At 46.9% G+C, this 19,698-nt stretch overlaps 1 protein-coding gene across 4 annotated transcripts in view; it reads right to left on the minus strand.

The window, feature by feature from the left end:
- Positions 1-639, minus strand: part of FLNB (filamin B) — a 94,713-nt gene extending 94,074 nt beyond the window's left edge. For 2 of the 4 annotated variants that reach the window (XM_031663246.1, XM_031663245.1), the window contains exon 1: positions 87-637. In XM_031663246.1, coding sequence (XP_031519106.1) covers positions 87-255 — 169 coding nt within the window. In that variant the 5' untranslated portion in view covers positions 256-637. Of the gene's footprint in view, positions 1-86 lie in introns of all 4 variants that reach the window. The other 2 variants (XM_031663248.1, XM_031663247.1) reach the window with 1 other exon arrangement.
- Positions 640-19,698: the final 19,059 nt, after the last annotated feature.

A 19,698-nucleotide genomic window follows, 5' to 3' on the forward strand; every position in this document is an offset into this window, starting at 1 on the left:
GATAGCATTCCTGTTGAAAACCAGAATGTTTGGGACCCACATGCCCCTATCCTGGACAGATGGTTTAGGCAGCCCTGCGCACTTACCTGGAGCACAGCTGTCTACCAGGGCTCCCAGGGCTTTGCCATCTTGCCAGTTCTGGTTAAAGTTGGTGATGGGCAAGTAGGGGATCTTGTTCTGAATCCACCCCAGCAGCCTCTGCTTTGGCGTCTGCTTCTTGGCATCATCATCCCCTTCATCCTCCCACACGGGCATGGAGATGGAGTAGTGGAGGATCAGCGTCCACACCAGACCCAAGATGAGCTTCAGGTTCCCATCCACAATGGCTTTGCTATCTGCGGAGAGAGGCACAGGCTTGGTCAGTCCTTTGGGTTACACAAGTGTAAATTATGCTCCTTATATAAATGTAAATGGGTCTTCAACTATTAGAGAACCATACTGAGATACTTAAGAGTGAAAGGATGTAATGCTGAAATTTGCTTCAAAACACCTGAGGACAAGAAGAGATGAAATATGATTCCAAAATGCTGTTAACGGATGTCACTGGATCATGGGTTCATGAGCACGTAAGATACTACTGTCGCTACTTTTCTGTATGCTTAAAATTTTCCATAATAATGGCCAGGTGCAGTGGCTCACTCCTGTAACCCCAGCATTTTGGGAGGCCAAGGCAGGAGGATTGCTGTGAGCTCAGGAGTTCAAGACCAGCCTGGGCAACATGGCAAAACTCCCTCTCTACCAAGAAAAAAATAAAAATTAGCCAAGCATGGCAGCTCACTCCTGTAGTCCCAGCTACTCAGGAGACTGAGGTTGGAGGATCGCTCGAGCCTGGGAAGCCAAAGTTGCAGAGAGCCAAGGTCACGCCACTGCACTCCAGCCTGGGCAACAGAGTGAGACGCTGTCTCAAAAACTGAAAGAAATCATTTCACAGGCCGGGCGCGGTGGCTCACGCCTGTAATCCCAGCACTTTGGGAGGCCGAGGCGGGCGGATCACGAGGTCAGGAGATCGAGACCATCCTGGCTAACACGGTGAAACCCCATCTCTACTAAAAATGCAAAAAATTAGCCGGGCGAGGCGGCGGGCGCCTGTAGTCCCAGCTACTCGGGAGGCTGAGGCAGGAGAATGGCGTAAACCCGGGAGGCGGAGCTTGCAGTGAACCGAGATCACGCCACTGCACTCCAGCCTGGGCGACTAAGCGAGACTCTGTCTCAAAAAAAAAAAAAGAAATCATTTCACAAATATAGATGATAAAAAGGAGTGACTGCATCCCAGAGGTAACAACCTGCTAACCTGGTAGTATACAGTGTACCAGATTGTGTGTGTGTGTGTGTATGCGTGTGTGCACGTGTGCACGATCTGGGCTCACTGCAACCTCCGCCTCCCGGAGAAAGAGGTACCATCTTTCTCGTCAGGTACTTCTGTGCTTCCAAATTCACCAGGGTCCCTGCTACACACAGTCAGCTCTTAAACATATAGCACCTCAGAACCTACACAACAACACCCATCTGATCCGCTTTCCACTCTTGCCACTCCCACTCACCATACTGCAGGCTCAAAGACTCCTCGTTCCAGGACTATCTTGCCCTGAGCCCCTGGAGCTCTTCGTGTGTTCTCCATTCCTTTGATGGGAAGACCTTCACCCATCCTCCTGTGGGACAACTCGTGGCTCATAATTCTGACACCAGATTCTACAGCTGGTGGCACTTCACTCCCACCAGCATTTACGTGTGAGTTCCTTGGGCTCCCACCTCACTCCAGAACTGAAACCGCTTGCTGGGGAGGGACTGAGCTGTCTGCCTCTTCGTGTCTCCCCAGCCATCCACCAAGAGCCACCTGAACGCTGGTTGAACACATGCCAAACTACACTTAATGAAACCCAACCACAACCACATGAAAAGCAACTCACATGCTGATAAGGGGTGCGTGGCATGCCACTCAAAACTGAAAGGGTGACAGCTTTATTTAATTAACCTGATTATTGTTATTATCTTCTTGCAACAAAAGACCCTCTTTAAGTGCCCACACCCAAACCATCAGAGAGAAATCATCAGAATTTAATTAATTAATCAGAATTAATTTTGCAGTTGCAGATTCAGTCATAATAAAACTTGATCATCTAACCTGGAAAAAACAAAGAGTATCATGGAGTGGCTGGTAAGAAAAACTAATTCAAGCAATCCTCACTCAAAGTTAAGGTTCCCGAGGACTTTCTCTATAGTGAACTGTATAAATAATAACTTCGAAGCAGGACTGTCTACATAATTCATGGGGCTCAGAGAAAAATGAAAATACAGAGTTCCTTGTCCAAAACTTAAGAACTTCACACCAACATCCATTTTCTACTCCCCAAATGTATCACTAACGTTTAAGCCAGGCCCCTAAATACAGGAAACAGATACAAATTCACTGTCTTTTCTTGTAATTTAGCTCAAGAATTGCTTTCACTACCCACTTCCTCAAATTCCCATCTTTTGCCATGTGTTGCTGTCTTTGTTTGAATCTAGCTTCACACACAGCCTCTTGCTTTTTTTAGTTTCTCTTCTTCGCTCTCTTTTGCAAGCATGAGTCTTGTTGATCCTGGGGAGGATAACCTGATTTTGGAACCATTTCCCAGCTCATTTCTCAGTATTACCAGAAGATACATCAAACTTAACTCCTAGGGGAGCAAGACCTGCCTGCCTCTAGACCAGTGGTTCTCAAAATTTAGCAGGTGTCAGAATCACCTGAAGGACCTGTTAAACCACAGAATGCTGGGCTCGCTTTTCAAGTTTCTGATTTAACAGGCCAGGGGTGAAACAGGAGAATCTGAATTTCCCATAAATTCACAGGTAATGCTGATGCTCTTGGTCTGGGTCATAAGAGTAATTCTGATCATTCCATATTCTGTTTGTTGTCTCCTTTACTGAAAGTCTTTATATCATGGGTTCTTCCCTGAGTGTGGGGAAAACCTGTGCCTTTACTCTAACCAACAGAACAATGGCAGAGGTGACGGGCTATTACTCCCATGACCATATTATGATGCATGAAACTCCACTTTAGCAGACAGGAGACAGATTCTCTTGCTGGCTGTGAGGAAACAGGCAGCCGTGTCATTAACTGCCTATGCAGAAGGCCCCGTGGCAGAGATATGAGTGTAGCCTCTAAAACCTGAGGTTAGCCTCCAAGCAACAGCTAGTAAAAAGCTGGGACCATCAGTGAGACAATCACATGGAAACGGACTCTTTTAAAAACCTGAATGAACCTGAATGAATCTGAATGAAGTGGATTTTTCCTTAGTTAGGCATTCAGATGAAAACACAACCGAGATGGCACCTTCCTTGTAGTCTTGTGAGACCTGGAGCAGAGGAGCTGGTCTTAAGCCATGGCTGGACTCCTGGCCCACAGAAACTGTGAGACAATAAATGAGTGTTGTTTGAAACTGCAACTCCCTACTGCCAAAAAAAAAAAAAAATTAAGAACTTCAAGACAGCAACAGCAGAGCAATAAATCAAGCACAGGGCCCTTCTGAGCACACAGGTCATGTGGTCATGAAGCCAGCCCTCCCTTTTAAGGTCCTGTGGTCAATCAAGGAGCAATGGTCTGCATAAAACTCCAGGCCCTGCACAGAACTTGGTTATCCAAGGAATTCACCCCACGGGACCAGACATTTCCTGAGCTGGAAGTCCTTGACCATGACTGAATTTTTTGGATTAGCTATCCTGTTATTTGGTTGTTGTTTTGAAGTGCGATTGATTACAGAGTTACTACCTACTGATTATCAGAAATTCCAGATCAAACAAGTTCCCATGCCAATTTCCTTTAAGTTAAAGGGAGAAGAGCAAACTTCAAAAGGGTAATTAATAAATAAATAAATAGTGGGTATACTGTCGGGGTAATGGTGGTGGCCAGGCACCCTCAAGGCATTGATCTCTTGCACCAGGAGGGACTGGATGGAACTATGAAGTCTCATCGGGCCACAGGCATTAGTCTGCAAAACTCTAACTTTCCCAAGTTACATGTTAAATGCTTTTCAAAAGCAGACTCGCAGATTTGATGCATAAACCTAACATGAAATCATTAACATGAAATCAGCTTGCTCTATTTTTACCCAGCTTACACATGCTAGTCAAAAGGAATGAGACACAAGTCTTTTTTGAAAAGATTTTGGGGGAAATATGACCTAGTTGAAGTCTGAGCCAAATTTACAAAAAATACAATGCCCAGAACTTCTGTTTCCAATCGAATTCAAGGTGGGTGTTCACATGGGAAAGCCTCCTTTATGGTCTCATTGGGATAAACGATACCTTCCGTCTGCTATTCTAAGGAGCTACAGAGAGAGCAGTTCTCATTCCAAAACTGATTTTGACAGGTGAAGGTTCAAACGCTTCACCAAACTCTTGGAACAATAAAAAGATGGCAACTTGCCCAAAGACCTCCAGGTTCCCATCTACATGAAATAGGAGACTCCCCATGCCTCGAAAATGAAATGTTACACAGCATCACAGGGTCAACAACGTCTGACCATCACGTAGATGACGCGCTTTTCAGACCTCATGGTTACGCCGAGGGTAAAACGTGGAGCAGAACCTTAAGAGGAGGAAAAGGCCAGATGAGCCGGAAGCCTTTCAGCAGGATTCCATATGAGGCCCATGAGTTGCTCGAGGGCCTTTTTCGGGAATAAAATAAACCAACGCCTACCAGGTCCGCCCAACCACCTAGAATCTGCTTAGATTTCAGTGGGTTGGAATTGGGCCATGGGTTTCTCCTCCTCAAATCCAGCCAATCACAATTCCCACATAACTGGTCCTGGCTCTGGACAACCCTGACCCTCAAACCACATACATTTTCTCAAACTACTTAAAATTACTCAGTGCTGCTTGTAAGTGAACAGGGTGGGTATTTTTTGTTTTGTTTTGTTTAATAGCTAGAAACTTAACTTGAGCTACTACAAATTCTGGGATGGAATGTTTTCATGTCACTTCGGTAAATCAGTTCTCTGGTCCTGGTGAAGGAGCATTCTGGAATGGACGCATTTATGGGGGTGGAAACCGGCTATTTTTAGGCAACCTTCAGAAGCATCTTGGAAACATCTTATTCGTGGACGAGTTCCCCAGAGGTCAGGGAGATGGTGGCCTTTTACCACTCTACTCACATCAGGAGGGCCCAGATCCACGCTACCATGTGTATGCCTACTACATTCCTGCACCAAACCATCCAGGGAGTTCCCAGAGGTCAGTTCCAGCAGCTTCTCTCCTGGTTGTTACTGATTAACCAGGGTGGCTGAGGTGGTGGCCCATGAGGAGAGGCATGGACAGACACTATTCCACATTTTTGCCCTCCTGGGAAGGAATAGGTCATCCTTTGGCCATAAGGCAGGTAGCTGCTGCGTCAGAAACAGCCAACAAAGTGACTGTAAGAATCAAGGAGAGGCTGGGCACAGTGGCTCACGCCTGTAATCTCAGCACTTTGGGAGGCCGAGGCACGAGGATCACTTGGGGTCAGGAGTTCGAGACCAGCCTGGCCAACATGGTGAAACCCCATCTCTATTAAAAATACAAAAATTAGGTGGGCATGGTGGCATGTGCCTGTAATCCCAGCTACTTGGGTGGCTGAGGCACAAGAATCGCTTGAACCTGGGAGCCAGAGGTTGCAGTGAGCCAAGATCGCCCCACTGCGCTCCAGCCTGGGAGACAGAGGAAGACTCCGTCTCAAAAAAAAAAAAAAAAAAAAAGAAGAAGAAGAATCAAGGAGAGATAGGGATGTGTAGGCCAGGCGGTTCATCTCTGTAATCCCAGCACTATGGGAAGCTGAGACAGGTGGATAGCTTGAGCCCAGGAGTTCAAGACCAGAGCCTGGGCGACATAGGGAGACCCTGTCTCTACAAATAATTAAAAAAAAATTAGTCAGGTATGGTGGTGAATGATCATTAGTACCAACTACGTGAGAGGCTGAGGCAGGAGAATTGCTTGAACCAGGAGATCAAGGCTGCAGTGAGCCATGATCACGCCACTGCACTCCAAGCTGGGCAACAGAGTAAGACTGTCTCAAAAAAATGAGAGAGAGAGAGCCTGTAATTCCAGCACTTTGGGAGGCCAAGGGAGGCAGATCACGAGGTCGGGAGTTTGAGACCATCCTGGCCAATACGGTGAAACCCAGTCTCTGCTAAAAATACAAAAATTTGCTGGGCGTGGTGGCATGTGCCTGTAGTCCCAGCTACTCGGAAGGCTGAGGCAGGAGAATCGCTTGAAACTAGGAGGCAGAGGTTGCAGTGAGCCAAGATGGCACCACTGCACTCCGGCCTGGGCGACCAAGAGAGACTCCATCTCAAAAAAAGAGAGAGATGGGGTATGTGCTTGACACAAGTTACCAAGCCCATAGACACTCACACTAAGACTTGGCCATCTGGGAAACAAGATGCCATGCACTGTGCACTCTGCCCCCTCATCTCTACCACCCGGAGAGGCTGCATGGCAGAGGGGTTGCAAACACAGGCTCAGGAACCAGCAGCTTGACTAGATACGTAAGTTTGAACGATCCATCTCTGAACCTTATTTTTCCTCATCTACCAAATAGAAATGGCCACAGTCAACTACTTCCCAGGGCTGTTGTAAGGAGTAGGTAGGTTAGAGAATGCCAAGTGTCGGGCGGGCACAGTGGCTCACACTTGTAATCCTGGCACTTTGGGAGGCCGAGGCAGGCGGATCACTGAGGTCAACAGTTCGAGATCAGCCTGGCCAACATGGTGAAACCCTGTCTCCACTAAAGATAAAAAAATTAGCAGGGCATAATGGCAGGCGCCTGTAATTCCAGCTACTGGGGAGGCTGAGGCATGAAAATCACTTGAACCCAGGAGGCGCAGTTGCAGTGATCCGAGATCACACCACTGCACTCCAGCCTGGGCGACAGAACGAGACTGTCTCAAAAAAAAAAGAAAAAAAAAAGAGTCAAGCACAATGCCTGTCTCACAGTTGGCTGCTTAATAATGTTCCCTCCCTTCCCTCCATCCTCATTTTCCTAATACTTAAGTACCTGCTATGTGCCAAACACTCTTCCCTAGGGCCAGACATCCACAAGACATACTCCAAGTGTTTTGTGCAAGCAAAAAGAAATGAAAAGAAGTACCTTGTGAATTAACAGGTGGTTGAAATGTTCAATTTGTCACTTCTCTGAGTCAAGCAATTCATTAGGAGGGCCATGACTGCCACCTCCAAGCCCCCTGCTCCTGCTCCAAGGGGAGGCTGACCTCTAATGCTGCAGCGAACCTGTGGCACGTGAGGTCTCTGCAAGGAGGACATGTCTGAGAAAGAATTTTAGGTGGTTCTTGGTGCTGCTCTGAGGGTCTTGGGCCATGCTGACCTTCTAAACCACGCAGCTCAGACGTGTCCTTGCAGAGATCTCACATGCAGCACCAAGAACCACCTGAAGAATTGAACTATGGGCTGGGCACGGTGGCTCATGCCTATAATCCCAGCACTTTGGGAAGCTGAGGCAGTCAGACCACCTGAGGTCAGGAGTTCGAGACCAGCCTGGGCAATATGGTGAAACCCTGTCTCTACTAAAAATACAAAAATTAGCCAGGCATGGTGGTGGGTGCCTATAATCCCAGCTACTCAGGAGGTTGAGGCACAAGAATCACTTGAACCCAGGAAGCAGAGGTCGCAGTGAGCCGAGATCACTCCATTGCACTCCAGCCTGGGCGTGAGACTCCATCTCAGAGAGAGAGGAAAAAAAAAAAAAAAAAAAATTGAACTACTGATATTTTATCAAACCTCCCTGAAAGAGAAAAGCAGCACATATGGGTTGGGGGTCTGGCCCCTCCCCCCCCTTTTTTTTTTAAGACAGGGTCTCAGTCATCCAGGCTAGAGTGCAATGGTACAATCTCTGCTCACTGCAACATCCACCTCCTGGGCTCAAGCGATCCTTCCACCTCAGCCTCCTGGGTAGCTGAGACTACAAGCACATGCCACCCGCCTGGCTAATTTAATTTTTTATAGAGACGGGGTTTTGCCGTGTTGCCCAGGCTGGTCACAAACTGGCCCCACCTTAACATCCCAGTTTACCTTACCCCATGCTCACCTGGCCTGGAACTCCTTACCCATCCTCTTTCCTGACCTGGCTAATGCCTCTTCTATATCCAACTCTGCACAAAACTAGAATAGATCCTGACTGTCTTGGCTGCTTGGGTGAGCCTACAGCAGCAGCAGCCTGTGAAGAGCTGCTGCAAGGCCACCCCACATTGAAAAGGTCAGATCTCCTGCATCCAGACCCCAGGCCAGCAGGACCTGGTACCCACTGATAGTCCAGGTCAGTTTTTCAGTTTCTCTCCATCCTTACCTGTTTTCTGAGCCCAAACAAACCATGGCTGAATTGTAGGCTTCAGCTGTCCAAACAAAAGGGCATTCTGAACCAAAGCAGGGACAGCTAACAGCTCTCCTCGAGGGTCCTCAGTCAAAACCAAGGCAGATGCAACCCATCTCCCTGGAGAGCAGGTTAACGAGGACCATGTCGGTCAGCTGCCCTGGTCAGCTGCCCAGGACCGGAGTCACATTTTCAAGTCCCACAGCCCTTCCATCCACACAGTCAATGAACTGTGCACTTTGGCTCAGGTACCCCAGAGGCCCCTGGGTAGGATGAAGGGGACTAAACTGGTTTATCTCCTCCTGCTCAGGGATTTTCTCCAGGGCCTTGATCCAATAAAATGCTGCATGCCAACAAGGTAGACTCAAGGCCCTGACAACTGATGTCTATCTGTGGCCTCGAAGATCCTTCATCCCCTTCTCCCTCCCAGGCATGCAGCTTCCACCTAGATGGTCAGCCAGCCTCCCCTGGAAGTCAGTGGTGTGCCTGTCTTTCAAATGGGCAACAAATGATATGAAACAAGCCACAGCTTCAGGACCTGAACAGTGGGTGTGCCTGCTTCATGCACTCTTTCCCCGATTGCCAGCCAGGAGCCCAGCTTTGACCTGCACTAGGAGGGGCCCAGAAAGGTGAGGGAAGGAACCTGGGTCCCAGATGCCCTGCCAATCTGAAGACTGAAGACTGAAAAAACCCACACTCTACATGCTTTCCACAACTGTTTTTGTTGTTATTGTTTTTAAGAAAACCTCTGCCCTGGCGCGGTGGCTCACACCTGTAATCCCAGCACTTTGGGAGGCGGAGGTGGGCGGATCAAGATGTCCGGAGATTGAGACACCCCGTCTCTACTAAAAATACAAAAAATTAGCCAGGTGTAGTGGCGGGCGCCTGTAGTCCCAGCTACTTGGGAGGCTGAGGCAGGAGAATGGTGTGAATCCGGGAGGCAGAGCTTGCAGTGAGCTGAGATCGCACCACTGCACTCCACCCTGGGTGAGAGAACGAGATTCTGTCTCAAAAAAAAAAAAAAAAAAAAAAAAACCTCTGTTACAGTGGTGGTTGAACTATAATGTTGGGATGTTCTCTGGGCTTTGGAAGACCAGAAGTCACATGGGCCTATCTCCATTGGTGAGAGAAAACATAAGCCACAATAAAAGTAGACAAGGGGACTGAAGTTGGCTGGATTTCCAGTTCTCTTTCTTGCTCATGAACTACTCAAAGATCACAAAGAAGGTGTTTGAATTAATTTTTATCCATCACTGTGTCAAGGGTTCAGATAAGATAGAGTTGACTTGGCAGGTCTTTTTATGTTAGTAGTTTTTCAAGGGATGATACAATAGATCAGGAGCGCCAAGTGGTGCTAGCACACTGTGTTGAGAAGGATTCTGAGGCCACATCTGGATTCAGCAAAAAAAGGCTGCTGAAATGCATTAGAAATGTCGTCCATGAACAGGGTATAGAGAATGGAGGCAGTGAAGATTAGCAATGCCTGCCCTGGGCATGGCATGGGGGAGTGGTGGCCAGGATTTCTCCACAACAGAATTGAGTAAACATTCCCTAATCCCTGATTTGAGATTTCTACTATAGGCCCATAACACATTCCTTATGCATAACCTCAGACTTCAAATTCCCTACTTTGCCAACTATTCCTTCTGTTCTCTCTCACTTGCTGGACAATTTTTGCCTCAAATATTTGGAACGAATCACTTCATAAATACCTTATTTTTATTTTGGGATAGAGAGTTTGGTGAACTTTCAGCTCATAGAATCTATGACGGTGTACTGCTTCATAAATTATCCCAGACACCCTATTTCTGGTTAACAGGAATCGCTGTATTTAAAAGTTACATTTTCATCACCCAATGCCTTTATTTTCAATGCCACTTTTGAAAAGGTAAAATTTTGAGAATTACTTGATATCCAACAACAAAGCCACCCATGATCAATGAGATGGGTCTGCTAAAGGGCCTAGGATATAGTAACTATCTTACCACTTTCTATCACTGGAAAATCCTTTAAAAGTTAAAACCAGGATTCTAACCTCTTTTAGAAAGGTTAAAGAAGGAAAACAAAGAAGCAGGCGTGGCGGCTCACACCTGTAATCCCAGCATTTGGGAGGCCAAGGCAGGTGGATTACCTGAGGTCAGGAGTTCGAGGCCAACCTGGTCAACAGGGTGAAACTCCGTTTCTACTAAAAATACAAAAATTAGTCAGGCATGGTGGTGGGCGCCTGTAATCCCAGCTACTCAGAAGGCCGAGGCAGGAGAATAGCTTGAACCCAGGAGGTAGAGGTTGCGGTGAGCCGAGATTTCACCATTGCACTCTTGCTGCCACTGGGCAACAAGAGCAAAACTCTTGTCTCAAAAAAAAAAAAAAGATTAAAGAAGATGAAAAAAAGGATAGACACTCCAAAATGGTCAAAGCAATTGCGTTCTAAACTAAGTTTTAGACCTCAAAGCAACAGGTCCCTATACAAACTCATTCTGTTGCTGCCACACAGTTCTCCTAGACAGTTCAACGCCCCCAAGGATGCCTGGGCATGAGCAGGAGTGGAAGAGCTCAGAGCCCAGCCCCCAAGAGGCTCAGGTTAAAGCCCAGCATGAACTCTGGAGGCCTCAGCCTGATGGCCGTCTGTGTCTCGCTCACAGCTTCCAGCTGCAACTGCTCGGCAAACATTTCCAGCTGAAATAATAAATGCTGGCTGTGAATGGAGGTCCTCATGACCCTTTGACTCCAGCTCAGTTTGTCATGTGGTGAGGCCACCTCACCTGAAACATAGCCCATGCTCCTGTGAGCTCAGCCAGGCCCACCCTGGGGCTATGTACCCCACAGGGAATCCCTCGAGGAAAGGAGTGATAGGTGAAGGCAGGGGGAACCATGCCTGGGAAAGACTCCTAAACACCTCTTCTCCTTTAGATCTATGGCAACCAAAATACAACGGCAGCTCGCTCTCTTCCACCCCCCTCCTAGGCCAGGCCCCATGCCACTTGCATCACCCTGTGCAATCCTCACAATGACCCTGTGAGGGTGGCTTTTAGGGTGAATCCCATTTTACAGATGACATAACAGAGGCCCACAGAGGTGAAGCCAACTGCCAAAAGTGACATAGGGGGAGAATCTAGATGGAAACTCACTTCTCTCTGTTGCCAAAGCCCAAACTCCTACTCTTGCTACTTCCCTGAATCTACATCATCTCATAACAACTTGATGAAGTGAGCTCAGTTACGACTCCCATTTTGGAGATGAGGAGACTGAGTACAGAGAAGTGATCCACCTACATGCTGTGCTTGGGCGGTAAGCCAGGCTTCTCTGTCCCCCAGGACAGGGCCTCTGAATTTCCACCTGCCCCAATCATTCCCACGATGCCCACGCTGCCGAGGCTCTCAGGGAAAAACATGGTGGACAGGCAGCGTATGAACCATATAAACACAGGGCACAGGAGGCACAGAGAGCACAGTCCCTTTGTCTCAGACATGACTGACTCAGTCTCTACTACACCCTGAGAACTGGGGATTTCTTTTTTTTTTCTGAGACAGGGTCTAGTGTCTTGCTCTGTCACCCAAGCTGGAGTGCAGTGGCACGATCACAGCTCACTGCAGTATCAACCATCAACCTCCAAGTCTCAAGCAATCCTCCCATCTCAGCCTCCTAAGTAGCTGGGACCACAGACACCTGCCACCACGCCTGGCTAGTGTGTGTGTGTGTGTGTGTGTGTGTGTGTGTGTGTGTGTGGTGGGGGGAGACAAGGTTTTGCCATGTTGCCCAGGCTAGTCTTGAACTCCTGAACTCAAGCAATCTGCCCACACTGGCCTTTCAAAGTGCTGGGATTGCAGGCGTGAGCCACTGCACCTGGCTGGAACTGGGGATTCTAATGATAATGGGCTGTCCCTCCATTCAAGAGGTCCCCTATGCATGCCTCACTGCTTGGCACAGAGCTATTCTCAGATAACTCCTTGAGGGAATCAGGGAACTTGAGAGAAGATGCAGCTCTGCTCTTATTTACCCAAACCTATCAGCCTGTGTGTTTTCCAGAAAACAGAAATTAGTTACTCATATAGTACTTGAAGATTCAATTTGCTCTATTTTTCTTTTCTCATATTCAATAAATATTTCCTAACTACCAGCCAGGTGCAGTGGCTCATGCCTATAATCCCAGCACTTTAGGAGGCCAAGGCGGGTAGATCAACTGAAATCAGGAGTTTGAGACCAGCCTGGCGAAAACTCAGGAGTTTGAGACCAGCCATGGTGAAACCCCATCTCTACTAAAAATACAAAAATTAGCTGGACATGGTGGTGAGTGCCTATAGTCCCAGCTATTTGGGAGGCTGAGGCAGAAGAATTGCTTGAACCCGGGAGGTGGAGGCTGCAGCGAGCCAAGATCGCACCACTGCACTCCAGCCTAGGTGACAAGAGCGAGACTCCATCTCAAAAAATATATACATATTGGCCGGGCGCGGTGGCTCAAGCCTGTAATCCCAGCACTTTGGGAGGCCGAGACAGGCGGATCATGAGGTCAGGAGATCGAGACCATCCTGGCTAACACGGTGAAACCCCGTCTCTACTAAAACATACAAAAAACTAGCCGGGCGAGGTGGCGGGCGCCTGTAGTCCCAGCTACTCAGGAGGCTGAGGCAGGAGAATGGCGTAAACCCGTGAGGCGGAGCTTGCAGTGAGCTGAGATCCGACCACTGCACCCCAGCCTGGGCGACAGAGCAAGACTCCGTCTCAAAAAAAAAAAAAAAAAAATATATATATATATATATATACACACACACATATTTTCTAACTGCCTACTGAGCTCCCAGCTCTGTGCTGAATACCAATTATACTTTTAAATGAGAAAGTTAAATTGGCTTTAAATGACTCTACAAAGAGATAACAGCATTATTATAATGAAAACCGGTGTCCACAGGGCAAGACATTGAGGACCTTTTAAAGGAAGAAAAAAAAAAAAACCTTTTGGCTTTCTGTCCCTCATACTAGGCTATGTTTCCTGAGAGTTTTTTCTCCCTTTTATGATAAAAAGTTCATGATAATAATAAATAGGATAGGTATTTATCCTTTAATTGCAAACTTATAAAATTTGAGCTTTGTTACAAAGTCAGATCAAGGTGGTTTCCTTGGTTTGAAAGAGAAGAAATCCACTTCCATTTTTCCCCTGTAACTCACCTCAGGTTACAACTCATATAAGCCTGTTATAGAGATGGCAGCCTGCCCAAAGATTGTGAAGTCATAAAAGGAACAAAACTCCTAATTTAAAGTCTTGAGTAGGAACCAAGCTGAGGAAAATTCCAAATAATTTATAACCGCTGGCTCTGACCATCACCACAGAAAGGGGAGGAAGCCACAAGAAAGGAGTCCCTCAGAGGACAGATAGGGGGAACTCTGCCTGCTTTACCTACACTGACACTTTCTGGATGGTTCCTCCCTGTGCCCTGTCTTTAGCTCAGCTGATGGTACAACTTTATGTCCCCAAATCTGGACCTTTCAGCCCACAATTACGTGAGGAGGCCTCCGAGCACACGTCCCACCCAATCCCAACAGAGCTCTCTGCAAAGAACTCTCTCAGCCCAGGGACTGACCTCTTTCTTACGGGTGGAATTCCACGCCACCAACATCCAGAGTAAAAAGCATGGTGCAGGGATGGGTGGAACCCACTCAAAGAAAGGGCAGGTTGCTGGCTGAAGTTACTGGTGGCCAAGTCACCCAGGAGTCAGGGGCATTAAGTCAGTCAGTGATGGGGCAGCTAGAAGTTCAGACGTCCTGCTGGGGCGTCAGAGAAGCCTGGTTCACCTCCCAAGCACAGTGACTTACTAGCTGTGTGACCATAAGTGGGTTGAGTCCCTGTGCCACGTCTCCTCATCTGCAAAATGAGAGTCATAACTGCCTCGCCTCATCAGGCTGCGGTGATAAGATGGAGTAAAGCAAGCAAGCAGCACTGCCTGATGATCATCCCATCAAATTCATGGGGGCTACTGCAACCACTGTTATTACTGCCATAGTATTATAACACACACAAGTTTGGGAGCTAAGGGTGCCTCCCCATTGGCATTGTAAAAAGGATTCAAGCCATTCAATTCTGGTTCAAGACTACTCAGAGCCCAATGCCCTAGAATTCCACCTTCTAGCACAGATGAGCATTCCATCTGCTAATGACCACAAGAGCTGGGTCCCTAATGGGACACAGGATTAAGCCTGATAGAATCAAGATGTTTCTTGCTCGGTGAGCTGCTGAATGAACTGGCAGTGTGCTCCAGTGTGCAGGCTACCCCAACTCCTCCCGCAGATTCCCGGACAGTCTGCAGGGGCCAGGCTGGGCCACTGCTAATACAAAATTAAACACAAGGTCCGTAAATTCAATTTGAAGTTCCCTAACATGATTTCTTTTTCTAATGGGAGATGGGGGAGGTTTTGATATTAAAGTGATCTTTAGCCATTAAAGCAGTTCATTGCAAGATAATTGGGGGGGAGGGAGGGAGAACTGAAAACAAATGCCTCCCTGACAGTAAGTGGTTAAATAAACTTTACATTCAAGCAAGAGGAAAACAGGCTGCTGTGAAAAGAATACGAAAGGTTTGTTTGTTCCAATATGAACAGGCCTCTATGATGTATTAAGGCAAGGGGATAATTTGTAGAAAAGTATAAACTGTACAATCCTGTTTTTCAAAAGTCATGACTGCATCTGAACAGAAAGATCTGGAAGCATGAACACCAAACTGTCCTCACTGGCTCCTTCTAGGAGGAAAACTAAGAAGCCGATGGTGGAAGATGGGCTTTCATTTTATTGTTGTTATTTATTCTGCATTGCTTGAAAATTTTTTTGTTCGTTTGTTTTTAAATGGAGTCTCGCTCTGTTACCCAGGCTGGAGTGCAGTGGCACGATTTCAGCTCACTGCAACCTCCACCTCCCAGGTTCAAGCGATTCTCCCACCTCAGCCTCCCAAGCAGCTGGGATTACAGGCACCCACCATCATGCCCACCTAATTTTTGTGCTTTTGTAGAGACAGGGTTTCACCATGTTGGCCAGGCTGGTCTTGAACTCCTGACCTCAGGTGATCTGCCCACCTCGGCCTCCCAAAGTGTTGGGATTACAGGCGTGAGACATCATGCCCAGTCCAAAAAAAATTTGAATTTTTAAAATTTAAACTACATATGTTACCCTTTTTTTTTTTCTGGAGGCCAGGGGGAGACAGGGTCTCACTTTGTCACCTAGGCTGGGGTGCAGTGGGGCAATCACGGCTCACTACAACCTTGACCTCTGAGGATCAGGCTCCCAACTCAGCTTCCTGAGTAGCTGGGACATTTGGGTCCCGAGTAGCTGGGACGGTCACCACCATGCCCGGATAATTTTCATAATTTTTGTAGAGACAGGATTTCGCCAGGTTTCCCAGGCTGGTCTTGAACTCCTGGGCTCAAGCGATCCTCCCATCTCGGCCTCCCAAAGTGCTGGGATTACAGGAATGAGCCACCACGCCCTACCCATCTGTTGCTTTTATAATAAATCTTGACATACACCGCCAAAAAAAGAAACATAGTAATATACATACGAAGAAATCTTCATCTTAACAAAATTGTTTGTCAGCATCTATAGGTACTAATGTGGGAAAATCAACAGATATTATGAAATGACAAAAGCAATGTGTATGGCAGGTTCAAATTTGAGTACAGGGTACTACAGAAATCATATAATTGAATTCATCTATGTACAGACTGTCTCTTGACAAGACAAAAAATTATTCCCGGATCGTGCAGTTGCTTCTGGGAAGAGCAGCAAGGAATGGAGGTGAGGCGGGGTAGTAGGGTGATGGCCTTTCACCGGTTTGTTTAAACAGCTAGTGCAATGTTACCTATCAGCAAAGGAATACCTGGAGACTCTGTGGGTTTGCCTGATTGTCTTTCTGACGCTCCTTGGCTCAGTTTTCTCAGTGGCCATCCAAATGCCTTCCATTCCTCACCAGACACACCCATCCTGGACAAGCAATCTCCCAGCCTCAGGAGATGGACTTTGCCATTTCCAAACAGCTTGCCAGAGGAGTAGATGTTGAAGATTACATTGCAAAAGATGGAGTCATTTGGTTGCCTTTGGGCATGTTTTTCTTTTCTTTTCTTTCTTTCTTTTTTTTTTTGTTTTGAGACAAGGTCTTGCTCTGTTACCCAGGCTGGCCTCAAGCAATACTCCTGCCTCAGCCTCCCTTGTAGCTGGGACTACAGGGATGTGTGCCACCACACCCAGCTAATTTTTTGGGTCAGCCAAGCACGGCAGCTCACGCCTATAATCCTAGCACTTTGCGAGACAAGGTGGGAGGGTCACCTGCGATCAGGAGTTCGAGACCAGCCTGGCCAACATGACAAAATGCCATCTCTACTAAAAACACAAAAATTCACTGGGCTTGATGGCACATGCCTGTAATCCCAGTTACTCAGGAGGCTGAGGCAGGAGAATCGCTTGAACCTGGGAGGTGGAGATTGCAGTGAGCTGAGATTGCACCACTGCATTCCAGTCTGGGCAACACAGCGAGACTCCATCTCAAAAAACAAAAGAGATGGGGTCTCACCATGTTGCCCAGGCTGATCTCAAACTCTTGGGCTCAAGCAATGCTCCCGCCTTGGCCTCCCAAAGTGCTGGGACTACGGGCGTTAGCCACCACACCCAGCCTTGGGCATGTTTTTCAAGCCACCAAAAAACAAAAACAAAAACAAAAAAACGCCCACCTTCTTAACTCCCTTGTGCCCGTTCACTTGCACCCTAAAGAGAGCTTCTCCATTATGCAGAGGTCCAATCTCCCAGTGAGAGGTGAAGCCCGAGGGCCTGGTCCCATGCAGTTACCCCCTTGAATCCTCACAGCTGCTTTAAGAGGAACTGCTGTTGGCTCCATTTTCCAGATTAAGAAAAATAATGAATAGGTCAATTAAACCCAAAGTCACAGAGTTGATAAGCAGCAGAGCAGGAATCTGAACCCAGGCCATGACTCTGGAATCCACTGTTGGCCATTTCACCCTGGAGACCCAAATGGGAGGACACAGGAAGATGCCCAAACAAGGACACGGTGTTACGAAGGCTTTAAAAACTCAGAACCAAGGAGGGGGAAAATGCTGAGAGTTACATCATCCTCCTAAAAGAGATTTATCACTGTGCCCCTGAACTCTGGCCCATGATAAACGGTCGTGGCAGTAAGATAAACAGACTAAGTAACCAGCAGATCGGCTTTGCTGCTAAAGGGGGAACACATTCTAACATTCCTGAGGCGCGCTGTCCAAGGGCAGGGCAGGCGAGCGACACACGATGAATATACAAGGCATCACCCCATCCACCAGCTGCTGCCGTGGCTGGAGACGCAGTCCACAGTCAGGGCTCTTTATGACCAGCTCATCTAAACAGTCTGCGCCTGAGTCAGAAGCTGCTTCCCGGCTCAACAAGAACCCCAGCTGCAATGTCTACATCTCAGAGCAGCTCTGCCTGAACCTAGCTCTGAAAAGCTAGGTCCAGCATCCCCCTAGATCACACTCACAGACACCTGGCCCATTTACTAAAGTTTTTCCTTCACTCATGTTTTCTTTTTTCCTTAGCTTAAGTAATTATGTCTTAGAAATCACAGGTTTGATACATTTGTTGCATTTTATAAATACATGAAAAATACACGTTAGCATTTTTAAATGTGTAACATGAGTATCATCTTCAGTACCACCTCTTAGAAAAGACTACCAGATGTTAGCTGGTTTTTCCGGAAAAGGGGTTTCAGTGGCCAAACAACTGGAGGCACACTAGACTAAACAATTTTTTAACTGCTGCAGGACTTCTCAGAGCCTTTAACATGCCAGTGTACATTGACAATCTCAAAGAGAGGGTTACGGTGTCACAGGGAATTTGCCAACACTATTGGACTAGGGGATGTTTAAAAGTTTTATCTCAAAAGAGACTAATGTTCTCCAGAAGGCAGTTTGGGTAAGTCCACTTTAAACTGCTCTTCAGATCCTCTACAAACAAGTCTTCCAAACATTCCCAGAGGCTGGGAGGTTACATTCTATAAAACTGGCAGGAGTGAGGATGAGACACAGGCAATAAACACACAAAAAAAGGAAGACAGGAAATAAGGAATTGGAGATTTCTCTAATCTACAACTTTCTGTGGCAGTGATTAAGAAATTAGAATCTTGCTATTTGGATTCAAGAAGTTTTGCAGATAAAGGACAATAAAAAGCAGTTTTCAAAATGTTGTCCCTAATTAAGGATGCTAAAGGGAAGCACACCCTTTTGCACAATCCTTAGCCACAGTGTTTATGAAATTCTGGTGACAACCAACTCACTTAAAAACCACATTAAGGAACATCTTATTGTTCCAGTGCAAACTGTAATTCTTAAACAACGGGCGATGATTTTGAGGAATTTGGGCTAAAACCAGCTTCTCCTCCTTTCTAGGTTTCCTTTAGAGCTTCTAATAGCAATATGTTGTCTGTGATGAAGATTTAGACAAGTAGGAAGATGCAGGGATGGAGCCCCATAATTTGGCCCACTGCTTTCATCAGTAGAAAGAGAGGGAGTCGTCCAGATGTGGACAACTAGAACATCAAATTATGTGAAAGGGGGAAACCTTCTGAACCTCCAGCCAACTGCTACTTCACTCTAAACTTTATACACAGGAGAGGAAAGAGAACTTAGTAAAAGTTAGTAAAAATTATTTCTGTAACAACTATAACATCCAAGTAGCATCCCTAATGCTACTTAAAGATAAAACTCTCACATGCACAATAATAGCAATGAGCCACAAAGCTTGAGTGCTAATAAAATCTACTCAACTGGCTGGGCACAGTGGCTCACACCTGTAATTCCAGCACTTTAGGAGGCTGAGGTGGGCGGATCACCTGAGGTTGGGAGTTTGAGACCAGCCTGACCAATATGGTGAAATCCCCATCTCTTAAAAATACAAAATTAGCCGGGTGTGGTGGTGCATGCCTGTAATCCCAGCTACTCAGGAGGCTGAGGCAGGAGAATCGCTTGAACCCAGGAGGCGGAGGTTGCAGTGAGCCGAGGATTGTTTCACTGCACTCCAGCCTGGGCAACAAGAGCCAAAAAAGTCTCAAAAAAAAAAAACAAAAAAACACTCGACTTACATGTGGTATTAGATCCAAATCTGAGATTCCATCAACTATAATGTAAGTGTAACCAACCTAACAACAACCACTAATCAACAAATAACTACCAAGGGACGACCCACCCAGTCAACCAACTACCAAACTACCCATAAAAACCCAATTGGATTAATCCTAGGCTACTCTCTCCCACCAAATCTACTCTCCCTGAATCCTGTTAGCTGCCTCTAAGTTGTTCCCTAGCCCAGTGGCCATCAGCTAATGTCAGGTCCCTTTACG

This window comes from Papio anubis, chromosome 2, assembly GCF_008728515.1.
Source record: "Papio anubis isolate 15944 chromosome 2, Panubis1.0, whole genome shotgun sequence".
Classification (NCBI taxonomy): Eukaryota; Metazoa; Chordata; class Mammalia; order Primates; family Cercopithecidae; genus Papio; species Papio anubis.